General features: G+C 31.6%; 1 protein-coding gene across 1 annotated transcript in view; it reads left to right on the top strand.

The window, feature by feature from the left end:
- Window positions 1–18,982, top strand: part of LOC134684335 (uncharacterized) — a 32,983-nt gene extending 14,001 nt beyond the window's left edge. The window contains exons 18-34 of the mRNA XM_063543624.1: window positions 397–648; window positions 1,126–1,275; window positions 2,105–2,209; window positions 2,938–3,045; window positions 4,019–4,178; window positions 5,208–5,385; window positions 6,466–6,551; window positions 7,215–7,310; window positions 9,847–10,071; window positions 10,412–10,602; window positions 11,236–11,408; window positions 12,602–12,826; window positions 13,539–13,738; window positions 14,625–14,695; window positions 15,006–15,086; window positions 18,210–18,410; window positions 18,772–18,982. Coding sequence (XP_063399694.1) covers window positions 397–648; window positions 1,126–1,275; window positions 2,105–2,209; window positions 2,938–3,045; window positions 4,019–4,178; window positions 5,208–5,385; window positions 6,466–6,551; window positions 7,215–7,310; window positions 9,847–10,071; window positions 10,412–10,602; window positions 11,236–11,408; window positions 12,602–12,826; window positions 13,539–13,738; window positions 14,625–14,695; window positions 15,006–15,086; window positions 18,210–18,410; window positions 18,772–18,819 — 2,550 coding nt within the window. The 3' untranslated portion in view covers window positions 18,820–18,982. The remainder of the gene's footprint in view (window positions 1–396; window positions 649–1,125; window positions 1,276–2,104; window positions 2,210–2,937; window positions 3,046–4,018; window positions 4,179–5,207; window positions 5,386–6,465; window positions 6,552–7,214; window positions 7,311–9,846; window positions 10,072–10,411; window positions 10,603–11,235; window positions 11,409–12,601; window positions 12,827–13,538; window positions 13,739–14,624; window positions 14,696–15,005; window positions 15,087–18,209; window positions 18,411–18,771) is intronic.
- Window positions 18,983–19,616: the final 634 nt, after the last annotated feature.

Here is a 19,616-nt window from a genome sequence, read left to right as displayed (position 1 = left end):
AAGTGTAACCAAAAGAATAAAGAATTGTATTACACATTTATATCCAATTAAAAGTATGCTGCAAAATTATTAAGAATAATTGAAATAATCAGTTTAAAGTTTCATGAGTGTTAAATTTATCAATTTGTCCACACTTACCAATATTGATGGTGTTGTTCAAATGGTACATCTATGAAAATAGAAAGCAAAAAAGTCAATAACAATTACTTTATTTAAAAAATAGATTCTAAAGATGAATACCAGATAAACAATAATGGACAATTGAATCTTTTGTCTTTTAACCTATTCATGCAACAATTAAATTTACAAGCCTTTTTACATCAATTTACTTTTATATTTCATGCAAAATAAGAGTTTGTTTTAATATTTGCTGTCTTTGACTTTGATCTTTTGTAGTGTGCATTACATCATCCCTGTTGGAACACATCAGCCTGCATAAACACAGTTCCTGGTTACCAGTGTCTAGCATGCCCATATGGATATACTGGTACCTATGAAGATGGACTGGCATGGAATAATACAGTCCGAGTGTTTGAGCTAATGAACCAAGAGTTAGCTCCCCTACAGGAACAGATTTGTGTTGATATTAATGAGTGTCTAACAGATAACGGCAGATGTGATCCATTGTCTCCATGCTTTAATACTATAGTAAGAAAAATATATAATTTTCAGTTATTCAAATTCACCGAACAATTTCCTATATCTGAAAAGAAACCAAATATTATAGTCATCATGATATTGACAAAGGATTACATATATAAAAGTAGTTTAGATAACAGGTAGAATATGGCTGGACTGAATTTCACTACAATATTCATATCGACTAGTAAACTGTATTGTTCCTTTGTTTAGATTCAATCATATTATTATAAATGAACATATGACATATAAAAAATTAAAAGAATAAAAGGTAATATTAGATTGTATTTTTTTAAATAGAGATTATCAAAAATATGCTTCAAACACGAATACTTAAATATAGTTAAAGAAATTTGATATACCAAATAGGAGGTAATAAAAGACTGTGTTACGTTTGAAAAAGTATGTTTCCATATTGATGTTTTGTATGTGTTAGATTGTCATACACTTGGACAGATGATAAACAGTGATAATTTATTTTAACAGGGTAGTTACTACTGTGGGTTTTGTGCAGAAGGGTATGCTGGTATACCAAGTATTAACTGTTACTCTTCTAACTACTGTCAGACTGGACAACACACCTGTTCACAGTATGCTACCTGTATTTACCTAGGACCAGGGGAGTATTCTTGTGAGGTTTGTATTGTGTTGAGTTTGCAATCATTTTACCAATTGATGTTGTTTAAGAATTATCTGAGCATGCTACTTTTTTATGGCCCCGCAACGAAGTTGTTGATGCCATATAGTTTTACGCTTGTCTGAAATTCCAAAATTCCAAAATTCAGTAATTCCGTCATTCTGTCTTTCCACAACAAACCATTAGACAGAGTTTTTTCTAAACGCCTTCAGATATTGGGCTGATTTATGGTATGTAAGTTGACCATGATGAGTTACAGATCAAGTTTACGTTTCGTTCTGCTCTGCTAATTTTTGCCGAAATTACAGCCTTTGGACTTTGATAAATTGTTGAAAATCACAGTTATAAACAGACTTTTTTCTATACGCCTTTCAGATTTTGAGCTGATTTTTGATATGTGAGACTACCATCATGTTTGTGTCCACATGTGTCCACACTTTTAGGGAGGGGCCATTCGTGTCAGTTTGACAGATCTAGTTTTTACTCAGACTAAGAACATATACCTTTTAAAATTAAAACTGTCACAAAAACTTATATTTAAAATTTGAAAAGAAAATACATTTGTGTAAAATAACAATTACCAATGCAGAAAGAAAAAAAACAAACAAGTTCACAAAGCACCCAAAAATTTAAAAATGATTCTTAAATTGTGGCAGCTGTTTGTTTAATTAGTTCAAATTGAGGTGCACTCATATTCCATTGCTTTGTATTTAAACTTAAGCATTTTTCATAAGAAAAAAATAAAGGATAAGAATAAAAATATATACACAGTTGACTGATAGTTTGCTATGAGAAGCTTTTTACTATAAAATATATATTTTGTTACAGTGTAACATTGGATACACAGGTACTGGTAAATACTGTGGTTTTGATTCAGATTTAGATGGACACCCAGACATAACATTACCATGTACAGACTGGGGTTGTTATCGGGTATGTATGAATGTTTTCTGAGGTTATTCTTAAGATTCCGATTTAGATGACCACCCAGACATAACATTACCATGTACAGACCGGGGATATTATCATGTACGTATCAATGGTTTCTGAGGTTATTCTTAGGATTCTACATTTAATGTCATCGAGGAACAAAAGAATTAATCAATCCTTTATATTTTTTTTATACTTATATGCTATTTTTTTCACAGGATTTCCAAAAGTGAAAAAAGAATCATGCAACAAGCACAGGTGAAAATGTCTGTGTAATTGTTATATGAAAGAAAATTTATAAAAAGGAACAAAGTGAAGAGCTGTAATTGTCGACTTCAACATAATAGCAGGATTTTTTTGTCTTCTTACTTCTTCTGTGATAGTCCTTTCTGAATAATTGGTATTATATTCAATATCATTTGGAAGGACCTACTAGAATAGCCCTGTTCCTTGGATATCATTTCTAAATACAATTATGAAAGTATGAAGAATGGTATTTCTTCTCAAAACTTAAGCAAACTTGCAACTAGGAAAGCCATATGTTTATAAAATTGAGAATGTGTCAAAGAGACATCAACCAGACTGAAGAGAAGAAACAGCCTACTTCTACCAATGAGTCTTCAACACTGAGAAAATCATGCACCCATAGTTGAATTCAGCTTTTTTAAACAAATATGTATACTAATTTATTGAAAATGAGTGTCACACTAACTCTAAAATGTTTATTACAGGATAATTGTCGGATGAAACCAAATTGTGGACAAGAAGATGCTGATGGAGACAGAATCGGTGATGATTGTGATAACGACTCAGATAATGATGGCACTATCGATCCTTTAGTAAGTCTTATTATTGATGGTAAACGAATAACTGATGGCTATAATAATGATTTAGATAACAATTGTATCTTTGATACTTTTGTAGGTATTATAAGTAACTGTGGTTAGTAAAAATGGAATGTTGTAAGCATTCAACAATTATGGCTCGACAGGAATACCAAATTTAAAATTATACTAAAGGAGTAGGTCCGGTAAGGGCCGATTTCGGCCTCAAATTTCAGGTTCATCTATTGAAATTATTTTGAAATATTTTAAAAACACTTAAATGTCTATTCCAATTGATTCAATTAGTTTATGTGAAAGATTTTAACTGATTAAGTAATTAGAAACGCTCTGATTCAAGCTTAAATATAAAAAATCTATCAAATATGCCAAAAATCGTCACTTTTCAGATTTTTTTTGTCAAAAATAAAATTTCCCATCTATGTTCATCCATATATGTTATTTCTTATCATCAAATACACTGTTCATTTTAATATTATGAATGAACACGAATGCGGCCACTTATTTAGGACGAAAACCATCTAAAATTTAACTAAAATGCTAAAATTGTGAAGATTTCAGTAATATAGCATGACTTAATGATGTTAGTACCCGATATATGTGCATTGTATTGCCAAAAACACCCCATATTTGTGCAGCAGAAACATTCTACTAAAGGATTACATTTTATCTGTTTTGTAAGACTGCTATATTTTGGGGCCAAAAAGAGGTCTTACTAAACCTACTTCTTTAGGTGAAACATCCCCCTTTTTATATATTGGTCAAATAATAGGCTACATTGATGATTTATTGCTCAAAACAAAACAAAAAAGGTGTTTAGAAAAGTGCTTACGGTATGAACAATTCTTTCCCACCTGTATTTGTACAAATTGATAAGAAATTTCATGTCAAATCATCATGTTTTGTTTGTTATAAGCATTTAAAAATCAAAAGTGAAAACTTTTACCTGTTAACTGTTGTTTGATTACAGGATAACTGTCCGTATGTACATAGTTGGGATAGAACAGATACTGACAGTGATACAGTAGGTGATGTGTGTGATAACTGTCCGTCCGTCACTAACACAGATCAGATAGATACAGATAAAGATGGAGTTGGTGATGCCTGTGATACTGATGATGACAATGATGGTATGTAAACACTTCCCTTATTGTAAAATTTAAACTTTTTGAGGGTTAAAGGACAAGGTACGATAAAGCCTATTTTTGGCCCCCTATTTTCTAAATTTTGTTTTGGAAAGCTACTTATTACATTAAAATATTCCCTAAGGTTTGAAGTTTGTTTGGATGAACTTCAAAACCATTAATTTCAGAAAATGGGTGAGATTAGGGGGGTAAAAGGGCATCAACAAAGAAAAATAATGATTTATGGCCATTATTTCTTAAAATTTAATAGCATGTGCGTATGTGACCCTGAAAAAAAAGGCGATTTAGACAGCAAAAACACTTCTCATTCGATAAAAAAGTGTTGTAAACTCACCTGTAAAATGAATAATAATTTAATTTACAATATTTGAATAATAACAGAAAGATAACCCTCCTTACCTAACACAGTTGCAAAATTAGTGGTTTTGAAGTTCATCTAAACAAACTTCAAACCTCATGGAATGTTTTAATATAATAAGTAGCTTTCCAAAACAGAATTTCGAAAAATGAGGAAAAAGGGGGGGGGGGGGTTCAAATACAGCCCTTATCTTACCTTGTCCTTTGGGATTGATCAATATCATAGTTTCTGATATGTTTTGGTACAGGTTATTTGTGGGGTTGTAATCGCATGATCAAATGACATTTATGCATGAAATAAACAAAATGAAGTCCAAACAACAATTTGTGCTTGGCAGAATATAATAGCAGTGTCAATTATTATATACATGTGCAATTGAGATTCATGTGCTAATTCATGCCGGACAACATTCTTTGAAGAGTATCATTTAATGGAATCGTTTTCATAATATTATTTGTTTGAATGAAAGGCAAAACTTAAGATTGACAACTTTCATCAAAATTGAAATATGGTTATTTCTGGGGAGTAGCATATTCACAGTAAATACATTTTGAATGAAAATAATGCTACTTCTTTTGTCAGATCCACTAGTACTGAAGCAAATGTAGAAATTAGTTCTTCTAAAGTTTTAATTAAAAATTTGTTCTTCATTTTAGGTAGACCAGATGGTACAGATAATTGTCCATTGAAAACCAATCCAACACAAGTGGACTCAGATGGTGATAATGTTGGTGATGTTTGTGATAATTGTATAAGTATAGGAAACCCTGCCCAGACAGATACAGATCAGAATGGATATGGTGATAGCTGTGATCCCACTATCAATAAGGACAGGTATATCAACACACCTTAAATCAAAACATATTCTTTGTCAATTACAACTGGTTTATATTTATCTATTTGACAAACTGTAAATACAGAAATTATTGTGATGTTTTTGCTATTGTACATAATGACACAGGAATTTAATCGCAATAATTTAAACTTGCATTTTATTTATTTTGGTGAGGCAATATCAAATGAACTTAATTAAATTTAAATGTGTTCTTTTGTTTTCCGAGGAGGAACACATATATACATATATAATTATCAGGTTGAAGATTTAAAATTTTATCATAGAAGAGGGTGTTTATCAGCCTCTATCTCCTTGTAGGGTATAGTTTGAGATGAGATATAACCAGGAAACATCCTTTAGTTTGAAAGACCGTAGAAAATCTGTAGATCCTGTTTTCATAGACATAGTCAAGGAAATAGTCTCATAATGTCATACATTCTCTTTTTGTGTAACTAATAACAGTTAGATTTTAGACTCGAAAAGCATGATATTGAAAATTTCATTAAAGAAAAATGTGACAAAATAGTGTAATTTATTTTTTGTATTTAAGGATTTAATTTTTTTTTTGCTGATTACCACTATTTTTATGCCCCATTTATGGACATAATGTTTTCTGGTCTGTGAATCTGTTTGTTTATTTGTTGGTCCGTTTGTCCCATTTCAGGTTAAAGTTTTTGGTTGAGGTAGTTATTAATGAAATTGAAGTCTGATCGACCTGAAATGTAGTACTTAACGTGTTCCCCATGATAAGATCTTTTAAATTTGTATACCAAGTTAGAGATTTTTTACCATTTTCACGGTCCATTGAACATAGAAAATGGTAATGCGGATGGGGCATCCGTGTACTTTAGACACATTCTTGTTATTTCTGTATTGAATGACACATTTGTAGAAGTAATAAACTTTAACCTCTTAACAAAATTTGAAAAAAATGAATGATAAAGGAGTTTTATAGAAACTTTTTAATCAAGAAATTATCATAAGTAAGAAATAAAACAGTTGAGATATTTTGACTTCTGTTTTGATAGAAATGTTAATGATGCTGTTTATAATTTTATGTTTAATTACCATCATTCCAGGGATGGAGATAGTGTCCTTGACATCGGTGACAATTGTCAGGAGGCAGCTAATGGTGAACAGACAGATACAGATGGGAATGGTATAGGTAAGGTCGTATGTACTTCATAAAATTTTTTTTTTTGTGTATGTAACAGTTGACAGTTTGCCTGCTATACCAGTTAATAAATGCAGTAAAAATCACACAATGAAAAAAAAAAACAGTAAAAAAAAATAGTCATAAACCATGACTATCCTTATAAATTACCACAACATATTCAAGGAAACAAATTTAAAAAAAGAATTAAAAATATTATGGTTTTTAGTCATATTCATTAGAAGATGTGATGACTGATAAGAAGTTTCCTTTTCATCAGAAACCAAATTATATAGATGAGCAATTATAGGTCACAGTATGGTCATTTTGAAATTATTGTAAAAAGTATTGAAAATGAGCAAATCCCATACAGCATAGTAAGCAATAAGAGGCCTTGACATGACATTCAAATGCATATGAAAAAACTAACAACCTGATTGATAAAAAAAAAAGATAAATCAGCAAAAAAAACTGCAATCAACTAATAACGTGCTCGTGACTTTGGAAAGGCGAATACAGACTATGGTGAAATCACATATGTGAGTGGCTAAAAAGTTAATTGAAATACAAAATACCGGTTTTTGCTAAGCAGCTTGATGAAAAGTGATGGGTCATTGATGTTAATGATACTGATGTTTTTTCAATGAAAGACTGTATTTATGTTGATATATGTAGGAGATGTTTGTGATCCTGATTTAGATGGTGATGGTATCAACAACTCTGATGATAATTGTCCGTACCTACATAACTCTCTACAGGCAGATATCAACGGTATGTATAAACAACTCTGATGATAATTGTCCATACCTACATAACCCTCTACAGGCAGATGTCAATGGTATGTATATACAACTCTGATGATAATTGTCCATACCTACATAACCCTCTACAGGCAGATGTCAATGGTATGTATAAACAACTCTGATGATAATTGTCCATACCTACATAACCCTCTACAGGCTTATATCAACGGTATGTATATACAACTCTGATGATAATTGTCCATACCTACATAACTCTCTACAGGCAGATATCAACGGTATGTACAAACAACTCTGATGATAATTGTCCATACAAAAATGTACCTACATAACCCTCTACAGGCAGATATCAATGGTATGTATAAACAAATCTGATGATAATTGTCCATACCTACATAACTCTCTACAGGCAGATATCAATGGTATGTATAAACAACTCTGATGATAATTGTCCATACCTACATAACTCTCTACAGGGAGATGTCAATGGTATGTATAAACAACTCTGATGATAATTGTCCATACCTACATAACTCTCTACAGGCAGATATCAATGGTATGTATAAACAACTCTGATGATAATTGTCCATACCTACATAACTCTCTACAGGCTTATATCAACGGTATGTATAAACAACTCTGATGATAATTGTCCATACCTACATAACTCTCTACAGGGAGATGTCAATGGTATGTATAAACAACTCTGATGATAATTGTCCATACCTACATAACCCTCTACAGGCTTATATCAACGGTATGTATAAACAACTCTGATGATAATTGTCCGTACCTACATAACCCTCTACAGGCAGATGTCAATGGTATGTATAAACAACTCTGATGATAATTGTCCATACCGACATAACCCTCTACAGGCAGATGTCAACGGTATGTATAAACAACTCTGATGATAATTGTCCATACCTACATAACCCTCTACAGGCAGATGTCAATGGTATGTATAAACAATTCTGATGATAATTGTCCATACCTACATAACCCTCTACAGGCAGATGTCAATGGTATGTATAAGCATGATAATTGTCCATACCTACATAACCCTCTACAGGCAGATGTCAACGGTATGTATAAACAATTCTGATGATAATTGTCCATACCTACATAACCCTCTACAGGCAGATGTCAATGGTATGTATAAACAACTCTGATGATAATTGTCCATATGTACATACCCCTCTACAGACAGATATCAACGGTATGTATATACAACTCTGATGATAATTGTTCATACCTACATAACCCTCTACAGACAGATATCAACGGTATGTATATGATTGAAGCAGTAGGCACATCATAAGAAGGGTATTTTATGCAATAATTAGAAGTTCAGCAATTATCAATCAATCATACAACACATCAAACATACATACAGTAATATTAGCGATAAATTTGAATATATATTTATTTATGACAATAAACATTGTTGTAAATTCATTTTTTCTATTTATATGGAAAAAAAGAAGTAAGAAAGTACAGAAGAAAAATATTATTAGAGTTAAATGTTCATGTACCACTGTGTGGCACTTAAGAATTGTAAAAAAAGAAAAAAATATAAAAAATATCCCGTAAGATTTTCAGTACATAATAAATTGTGCTATTAGATACAGTAATATTTTATGTTTGTTTTGACAATAAATATAGATTGTAAAAACAAATGACAAATTGAATTATAAAAATAATACTTTGAATGCATTCCACATGGTATCAAAGTGCTTTTGTCTCTTATTTTTAACTGCCATTATTTTTTCTAAATTGTACATATATTTTAACTTTTCTTTAATGGCACTGATTGAAAGATCTTTTGAAAAACATCTACTGTTGTATATAAATTGTTTCATGTATAGAAAAATCAATTTATATGGGTCACCTTTTCGAACTTTTGTTATATCTCCAAAAATAAAATTCAACTTATTTAATGGCAGGCTTACCCCACCAGATAAGAACCAATAATCTACATCTTGTAAAATTTTTTGGATAATCTCACAATTCCACAGAATATGTTCAATGGTTTCATCTTCTAATTTACAAAAAGTACATAGAGGGTTATCGATAAGTTTGATTTTACATAAAAAATTATTTGTGGCAAGAATTCTATGGTTGATTCTGTACTGAAGCCACTGTAGTTTAGTATTGACAGTGACTGTAAAAGGTAGTTTGAATATATGTTTCCAAATGAGATCTTCACCTAATATTTCACTCCACTTCAGTTGTCCTGTTGGAGTCACTTTATTACTTATGAGTATTTTGTACATATCTTTAGTACCTTTTTTACTTTTAAAAAAGACACTTGTAAGCAAGCTGAAATAAATGGACAACATAACTTATATGAACCTTTTTTGTAATTTTTTGCTGCTTTTTTAATAGCAGAAATAACCCTCATGTAATTCAAAAAATTTACATTGACATCATAACATTGTTGTAACAATTCTAATGAAATAAAACATCCGAAATGTCAAATTGTTAACTGAACTGTTAAAAGTTTCTTTTTCAAACTGGAAATTTAAGTATATTGTATTATTCAGGAGACCAGGTTGGTGATGATTGTGTAGTTGACTCTGATGGGGACGGTGCGAATGACAGTAATGATACCTGTCCATATAACAAATATATATCTACAACTTCCTTCTCTGATTATTTCTCTGTTGATCTGTATCCTGGTTACAGTATAGATCCTGAATGGAGAGTAAAGGCAGTAGGCAGGGAGATATACCAGTTAGCTGATACTATGAAACCAGTCATGTTAATAGGTCAGTTTGTTGGTTACAAAGTACCTGATACAGATTAGAATTGTGAAATAAATTAAGTGAAATCAGTGACATTTTACACACATACAACAGAAATTTATTCAAAATGTCTTCCAAGCAAGTCTGTATAGATGAATTCTGAATTAAGTTATATTTGATTAAAACCCACTCTTGACTTAATTTCATAACTTTAGAATAAATTGAGAATGGAAATGGGGAATGTGTCAAAGAGACAACAACCCGACCATAGAACAGACTACAGCAGAAGCTAGGTCACCAATGTTTCCTTTCTTTCTTGGCAAAAAACCTTATAGTACACAGTTATATATCATTTTATAAATAGGTGAGCAGACATATGGGTCTATGAAATACAGTGGAACTGTTTATGTACCATCAGACAAGGGAGATAACTACATTGGAATAGTGTTTGGTTATGTTAACAATAGGAAGTTTTATCTCTTGTCATGGAAACCAACTAATTACAATTTTGAAACTACAACTTTTCAGACTGGTCTTAAAGGACTCAACTTAAAGGTAATTCTGTAGAAACTATTTACATATGTGTGTATATTGCATTATTTTTAAGTTCTGCAGGATAATTTTTCTCCTTTATAAGTTTGAATGTATTGAATTGGAGGGAAACTATTCTCTCTTGTCTTTCATTGCATTTGGGTTCCATGTTAATGCATGGTAATTTTCATTCCAAAACAAGGGTCTTTTGTTATTCTATGAATTGTACAAAGTTTATTTTAATATGAATATTTGAATAAGAATGAAGTTTGTTACAAAATTAATTCCATTGATAGTTCCATCTTAAAAGCCTAAGGTTTCCAAGAAAAAATAGTTTTTATAGTCCAGTATAAGTAATGAACAGGTAATTGTATAATGTGTCTTACTATCCATTTTTTTTTTAAGTACTCATTTGTTATTATTCAGTTCAAAAGTCAGTTTAATACGCATGTAGGGGTCAAATTGTTGTGTATTTTTTCATCTGCATGATATGCAGTTTATGACGTGTGGTTTCAACATGTTCAACTTATACTTTCGGATAACATATGTTTTTAAGTATTATTTATTGGACTTTTGTAATTTAATAAGTACTTTTTGAAACTATGATTATTGTCCATATCATTTAATTTAAATGTGTCCATATTTCTTTACAAATAGGTAGTGAACTCCAATACTGGTCCTGGACAAACATTAGCTTATGCTCTATGGCACAGTAGTACAACAGTGAACCAGGTTACAGTACTATGGCAGGATGGTAACATGACAAGATGGAGTAATTACACATCATATAAATGGTTCCTATGGCATTATACAGATTTAAATAAGATCAGGTAGATAACTAAAGTATAGATTTAAAACGGAACACCAAGACATCTACAGATATTTTTATATCTATAAAATGGGATTGTTGAAATGATAGGTTCATTCTTTATGCAACTTCAATACTGACTACATTGTATGTCGGCACTTTCATCAATATTTGATGGAAATATATATATGGGTATTTATATCACAAATTTATTTCTACAATATTTCATACCTTACTTAATGCATGTCACAGTTGGACTTTACTTTGAATACTATATTGGCTGCAACCTCTTGTTATGCTTTATTGACACCACTGGAAAGAAAAAGAGGTCATAAATATCGATAAATATATCCAATTTGCCTGCTTAGTTGGGTTTAATTTTGGAGAACTAGAAGACGATTTTACTTTTATGCTTTAATTATTGTGGACAATTGGAAGTGCAACTTTGAGTACATTTAAATGAAATGTAAATTAAAAAAAATGATAACACTTGGGTGATTTCTTTCAAATGCAGGCTTCATTTACCTGTGTATAATATGACACAGGTTTTTTCAAAAGTGATGATTTTCAAAAAATTGTTAACATTTCACAGTGGTATCATACTTTTACTTTGTTTAAACCTGTTTTTTTTTACTTTTGACCTTAATTATTTATCCCTTATAATTTTTATTTACCATGTATTTGCATTCAGGTATCACAGATCAAATTTATTTTCGTTCATTGTGTGTTTATTTGCGTTTTTTGATTGAGTTAAGCTTTCCAATTGATAATTGATTACGTGTCTTTCTATGTTGTGATGTTATACTATTGTTTCAGATAAGGGAGAAGGTTTGGTACCATTAAAACATTTAATCCCGCTGCAAAATGTTTGCACCTGTCCTTAGTCAGAAATATGATGTACAGTACATGTAGTTGTCGTCTGTTTATGTAGTTCATACTTGTTTCTCGTTTCTCGTTTTTATATAGATTAGACCGTTGGTTTTCCTGTTTGAATGGTTTTACATTAGTAATTTTTGGGGCCCTTCATAGCTTGCTATTCCGTGTGAGCCAAGGCTCTGTGTTGAAGGCCATACCTTGTCCTATAATGGTTTTCTTTTATAAACTGTTACTTGGATGGAGAGTTGTCTCATTGGCACGCATACCACATCTTCCTATATGTATCAAAACCCAGAACCAAACACAGCAAAACGTTATAATTTTTCATAATCATTTCAGATTCCAATTGTATGATGTAGATTCATTATTAGCTGACAGTGGTGACATCTATGACACCAGTATAACTGGAGGTCGTGTTGGAGTGTACCAGTTTGGCCAGGAATCAGTTTTATGGTCTGATCTGAAGGTCCAGTGCCTCCCCAGAGACAATAAAGCTTTGTATCTTGATGGAGTGGATGATTATATTGTACTTACCAATATCACTCGTTTAGACATTTATCAAAGGTGAGAATAGATATAAAACCTTGTATTCAAATTATTGAATTTCATTTCCATGTCCTTATGGTTTTAGTGCATAATAACAAATAATGTCTTCTGTTGTAATTTACATGTGAAATATTTAATTCTTGAGGTATAAAAACTGTCAGGATTTTTCCCAAAAAAATATATCTGAATTATAACTACTTTGTAACTTAATTTCTTTTAAACCCAAAATTCGCTTTTTAATAAACAAATTAAAAAATTTGGCATGTAGGAAATTAGATTGACAGATTAAAACATAAAATCATTTAAAAAAAATATTGAAATCACATCAAGTTCTGATGGGAAAGGTTATATGACAGATCAGTAGTTTCATCGCCTTTTAAACTTTGCATGCTTTTTAACTAAAATGTTCAATCAGCACATTGAACTGGCTGGATTGTATACTACTGTGGAGTCAGTTGTTTTTTCGTGGGCACCAATTTCCATGGATTAAGGACATAGTAAAATTTACTTGGATATTTGATTTCATGATTTTACAAAAGTCTTCAACAAGCCTATTGAAAATCTGTACTTTTTTGAACATTTTATTGCATGGTTCACCCGTACCCACAAAATCAACAAAAGTGGTATCTCATGAATAATAATGAATCGACAGTAATAAAAATATTCACTTTTCCTTATTTTTTTTTATAAAACAATCGATGTATTAAAAAGCATTTATTGCTATCAACAGTTTTTCCGTTGGACTATGGATTAAGGTAGACTCATTGGCAGGGGGTGATATGCCATTATTTTGTACAGACACTAGAACTATATGTTTATGGTTAGATGGAGGTGTTGTACATGGATCTTACGGAAACAATACAGTAACATCAACATCCACTATCAATACAAACCAATGGATCAGTTTATTGTACATATATGATGAATCAGGTGAGATTATACTAGAAAGTTCAAATGAGATAAAGCAAGAGTTTTCAGGTGGTTGTTTGCTAGAAACACAAATTCTGTTTATCATGCTTTTTTACTTCATTTTAAAATCAATTGATTGAGCTACCTGTCTTTCAGGGTTGCATTCAATATCCTTAGCTACATAGGGCTACGTAGATTTTTGACTACTGAACGAGTAGCTAGCCTAGCTGCTTCAATATTTATGTAGCGGCTTGGATAGCTTCACATCCAATAGTCATAAATCTACATAGGCCTATTTGGCCGCTACGATATTGAACCCAACCCAGGTAAGGTTGGTAGCTGGTAACGCAAATTCTGTTCCTCATGCCTTACTACTTCAATGTTGAACCAATTGATTGAGCTAAAGGAAACAAGAATTGAAATTCAATCAAAATCTTAAACATGTTCACAATATGTGCACCTGCACTTGCATAAGGTCTATATCTATCGGACGCAGCTCATATCTTAAATAAGGTTAAAAAAATAATTAAATTTTCCATTCCTGATAAAGTTTAGAAATGCGTTACATTTGTCTCCTAGAAAATGGAGAGCTAAACTTTAGTAAGAGGTTTCTATTAGGTGTGGACATACCATTCTTGATGATGAAAAACGTGCTGACCTTGATCGGTAATTTTTGTTTACTAATATCATGGGGATGCTATCTTATTAAAGATTGAATAAAAAAATCTTTTTTTTTTTCAAAAGGAGAACTATTAATACTGTTTCTTTTTAAAGATAAAATGGGACAAAAACTTTTCAAATATATTTCAAAAATATATTTTTTTAATTGTATACATCAGGCTCATTTTACGACTAAAGATTTTATGATTCTATTTTAAAATAGACATATGGTCTTAATTTTTTATAGAATACTCAATGACTTTGTATGTGAATGGAAACTCAGTTGGTGTAACTAGTGATGTTACTCCTATTGACCTGGTGAGTTTAATGGATTTGAATATTTATATATTTTTAACGACACAATGTACAAATCTGCACAAGGCGAGGTACATTGACTTTCTTCATCATTAGTTAAAGATAAAAAATATTTATCTACTCAAGATTTAGTTGATTTTATAGGCCATAAAATGGAAAAGTTATGTAACATTCACAGTACCAATATTGTACTTGATTCCCTTTGCATCATTTAATGACAAATTTAAAGGATCAATAAAGTTGCTGTCATCAAATTTTATATACCAGCAAGATAGCCATCTTGAATTGAATATTAAAATAATTATATTTTTAGACACAATATACCACAGATGAAGATACTTTATTTTACCTGGGGAAAAACTCCAATAACTTCTATAAAGGCTATGTTGATGAGGTAAGCACATAATAAATCTCACTTTAGGTCATAATTCCTCTAATGCCGACGTCACACATTGGCGTATAGACTGGCGTGCACCATACGTACAGACATAATTAACACAAAGTCGGTATACGTTAGTTGCACTACAGAGGAACGCTAATCAATCGTTAAACGCGTATTGCATAAGTTTGAAGTACATTGAAATTTAAATGTATACTCTTGGTTAATTTTTAAGTAGCATAAAAAATTCATCCAGCTCAAGCGTTTGTCTGGCGTATACCTGTACGCCACACAGACGTACTACATACGCTACAAGCCCCTTTAAAATACTACAGATAAGTTTGAGACACATTTAGTGCACGTTGTATACGCTTCGAGATCGTTCAACTTTAACAAAAACGTGTGCAGGTGTTTTTGTAACAAACACCCCACAATAAAATGTCCCAGACACGCCGAAAGCACAGATTATCGTCACAGATACGTGCATTTCATCTACATTACATAAACGCCAGGCATACGCCAACATACGTTACTTGATAAACGCTTAGTTACGCTTCTCGTACGCCCAATACACACTTAAAGATTGTTGTGCACACGATACAGATATCATTGACAGGTTCAATGCATTTAAATTACTAGCGTATTGGCAGCGTACATGATTATTTTATCATGCTCGACGTACGTCGGAGGTATAGGCTGATGTGTGACGCCTGTATTAGCTCATTAACTTATGAATACTTTAACCTTAATCAATGATTTAGGTTCTGTTCAATCTGATCTGTAGCAAAGAGTGTGGATGGAGGGTTCCTAATTTTTATTGGGATACGATTGCTTTCAAGCAATCTGTAGACTTATATCGGTGGCTCAGAGCATTTCCCTCACGTCAATCGTTTTATTCTAAACATTAAGGAACATCTCGGATTCTTATGATTGTCTTGCTTTAAAAGGTAAAATCAAACAAAGGGATTGAACTTAAACAACTTTCCTATAATGTTCTTTTCATAATCTTCATGTTTGATAATTCCCTTGACTTATAAGCGTGTTTTTAACAACACGGAAAATCAGAATTAAGCAGTATTTATATTTAGTGTATTTATAAATTTAGAAACACGTCAGAGGGAATTCCCGGTTTTGGTAAAATGCGAGAATTCTCTGAATTCCGATCAATCTATTTCTGTCATATAAGAACTGCAGTGCAGTTTTTCTTATATGTTACCGTTATGAAACTGATATTCGAGACTGTACTTCCATAAAGAAATAGAGAACCATCTAGGTCGTTTAATAAACTTTTAATATATGTTCTTGCTTCAGGGTTTGTTTTGGAAATCATGCGCATGCGTATATTTTTCTTGACTTCAAGGGGTTTAAGATTGAATGGTTGCTCTAGATTCCCCACTCAATTAATTAAGTTATAACTCATGGGATCTTTTCTATATATGTCCGCTATTGAGGGTTGTTGTTGTTGCATAGTTTTAAATCATATGCATCATTTAAATTAAAATAAATATCGTCGACATCGTAGAACACCCCTTTCGTCGAAATGGAATTCTTTCATATTATCGTTTCGAGTTGTCTCCCTTCCGGAAGTTACTTCTGTGAATTCTGAAATCGTGAATCAGCTCGTTCTGTCAATAAAAGTCGTATTATATAAAAAAAAAAAACGATCGCAATTTAAACCGATAAATGTTTACGGAAAGGAGTCACGATCACTGACCCATAGGAAATTAAATATTTAAAGACTTAGGAATGGGGTTCCTTCTAGAATTAACGTAAAAAATAGGTGATAAGATAAGAAGTGAAACACCTTGTAACCTTCTCTCACTCTGAGTCTCAGTGACTGCTGTGGAAAGTAAACTTGGAATTGATAGTACAAAAATAAATCTTGATAGTACAAAAATAAAACACAATAGGTCTGATTACATTGTTCACACACTTTTATCCGGGATTGGCTATTTTGTAACTATTTGACATGTGCAGTTGAATTTGTTTTAAAAATAATATTATCCAGCTACATATATACATGTGTCAATGAAACAACGGCAATCGTATCCCTCAGAGTAATCTGCTCTTTGATTATATAAATTGTTTTTATAGCATTTTTCTCTATTTATTTCGCCTTTTTTTTCAGTATTATTTATGATTTAGAATCTGATTATTATCTATTCTTTTTTTATTTTATTTTTATACCCCCGCTTTCAAAAAAGGGGGGTATACTGTTTTACCTCTGTCTGTCAGTCCGTCAGTCCGTCAGTCAGTCAGTCAGTCCCATGAAACTTTCGTCACATTTTTCTCAGGAACTACACATCCAACCTTTCTTTAATTTGGTATCAACATTTATATGTCAGCCATACCGTGTGATGCGTTTTCAGATTCATCACTTGACAACTTCCTGTTTACCGAATACTTGTATGATTTTACACATGATAGCAAATTCAAAATTTTCGTCACATTTTTCTCAGGAACTACAATTCAAGGATTTCTGAAATTTGGTTTCAGGATTTATGTAAGTCAGCTATACTGTGTGATGCGTTTTCAAATTCATCACTTGACAACTTCCTGTTTACCGAACACGTGCATATTTTTACACTATTTATATTATCCACTTGCGGCGGGGGTGTCATCAGTGAGCAGTAGCTCGCAGTTTCACTTGTTTTGCCTATATTTTTTTTTATCTATTCTTTAATTTTAGCCCTCTATTTTGCTCTTTGTGTCCATTCTTCTCCATTTTATTAACCCCACCTACCCTCTTGCACGACAAGGGGTAAATAATATACATAAAGGCAACAGTAGTATACTGCTGTTCATTAGTCATAACTGGATTAAACAAATCCAGGTTACAAACTAAAACCGAGTGAAACAATGGAAACACTGAACTGCAACAAAACCAACCACGAACATACATAGAAACAGACTATTTGATAACAACTGTCATATTCCTTACTTGGCTTGGGATTTAGGGTAGGTATTTGACTTGGTGAAGAAAAGTCAGTAAGTTTTTTTTAAGAATAAGACTTTTAAAACTTAGAGAAATGTTCAGATTAGTAGTTGGGAATAGTTTATAAAGACTTTATATTTTAAGACCCTTTATGTAAACCAAGGTTTGGTATTATGTTAAGTAATGGTTTTTCTTGATTTCAGTTTGTGTTTTATAATGTGGCACTGTTAGGAACAGAGGTTAATGATCACATCCATTTACCTTCAATCACAAAATATCCAACATACCACAGATATGGGCAGCTATACTATAAAATTGATCAGACTACTGGTACCCTGTATCTTAGAGATGAGGGACTACTTGATGTACCAGGTCAAATACATGGAAGTCCTATATTTGAAGATGTAAGTTATATGTAATTTGTCTAGTTATAATGTTTTTTTAAACTAGAATATTTTATAAAAAATATTTGACATACATATTATCTAATTTACTTGAAATATACTGAGTCCTATGCATAAAGCTTTCCTTCAAATGGTAAAAGCTAAAGTAGTGTCAAAAGTCATAGATGAGTTAATATACTGAGGGCAAAATCATATTCTTTTGCCCCTTTGGTCCCTTTTTGAATCGAAACAGTCAAAAAGGCAAAATGAAAAGCATTGAGGACCCCAAATGTAAGTATGTATATTGCTGTGAAATGTACACTTGGGAAAACCTGTTAAATAACTAATGTAACTTAACTTCTATATTTTTATTTTCTTGCAGAGCATCCAGGATTATAGCAGATTTAATTTGGAATATCCTGATAATTAGCAAGGAAATTGATTTACGTTATTATTAAGGACAGAAGTTCCGGAAGAAAATATCAACATATTTGGGAGATATGATACTATGGGCCACGGCAATTTTACCTTGTTTGAAGAACTGTTATTAGATATATTGAATGAAATAAACTGAATCTGTGATATATTTTATATTTTTATGGTTATTTTTTTAATAATGTTAATTGTTATACATTTTTATTTAGAACAAACATGTTATAAAAATGCAATTTATTTTATAATAAAAGTCATTTGTATAAAATTATTACTTCACATTTTTAATTGACTTGTGTGATTAAATATAAAAAGGGGACTTGATATTATTAACCCTTACAGAAATGATAAGTTTGCTGCAATATTGCAACAATATAGCGGCAATATTGCAGCAAACAAATTTGTTTGCAGGATGTGTTTGCAAGAAAGTTGCAGATTGTTGCAGCTACCTGCAATATTCTCGCAATGTTACTGCAACAAAGTTTGTTTGCAAGAAAATTGGAGCAAGTTTGCTGCAATGTTGCAAGAAAGAAATTGTTTGCCAGAAAGTTGCAGGAACCTTTTCTTTTATTATTTAAGGAATGGCTATTTGCAACAACTTTGCAAGAAAAGTGTCTTTAATATTGTTAGACATGATAGTAATGCACCAATATTTCAAGCATTTTAAAATATTACATATGATTTTTTTTTTAAAGATTTTAGGTTCAAATAATACACAACATATCGTCTCTGAACATTCGGATATGGATACTTCAAATTATCTAAATTTGTTATGGTCATACTTCATTATACTCA

Source organism: Mytilus trossulus, chromosome 9, assembly GCF_036588685.1.
Source record: "Mytilus trossulus isolate FHL-02 chromosome 9, PNRI_Mtr1.1.1.hap1, whole genome shotgun sequence".
NCBI classification, from domain to species: Eukaryota; Metazoa; Mollusca; class Bivalvia; order Mytilida; family Mytilidae; genus Mytilus; species Mytilus trossulus.
This window is presented reverse-complemented; position numbering and strand designations above follow the sequence as displayed.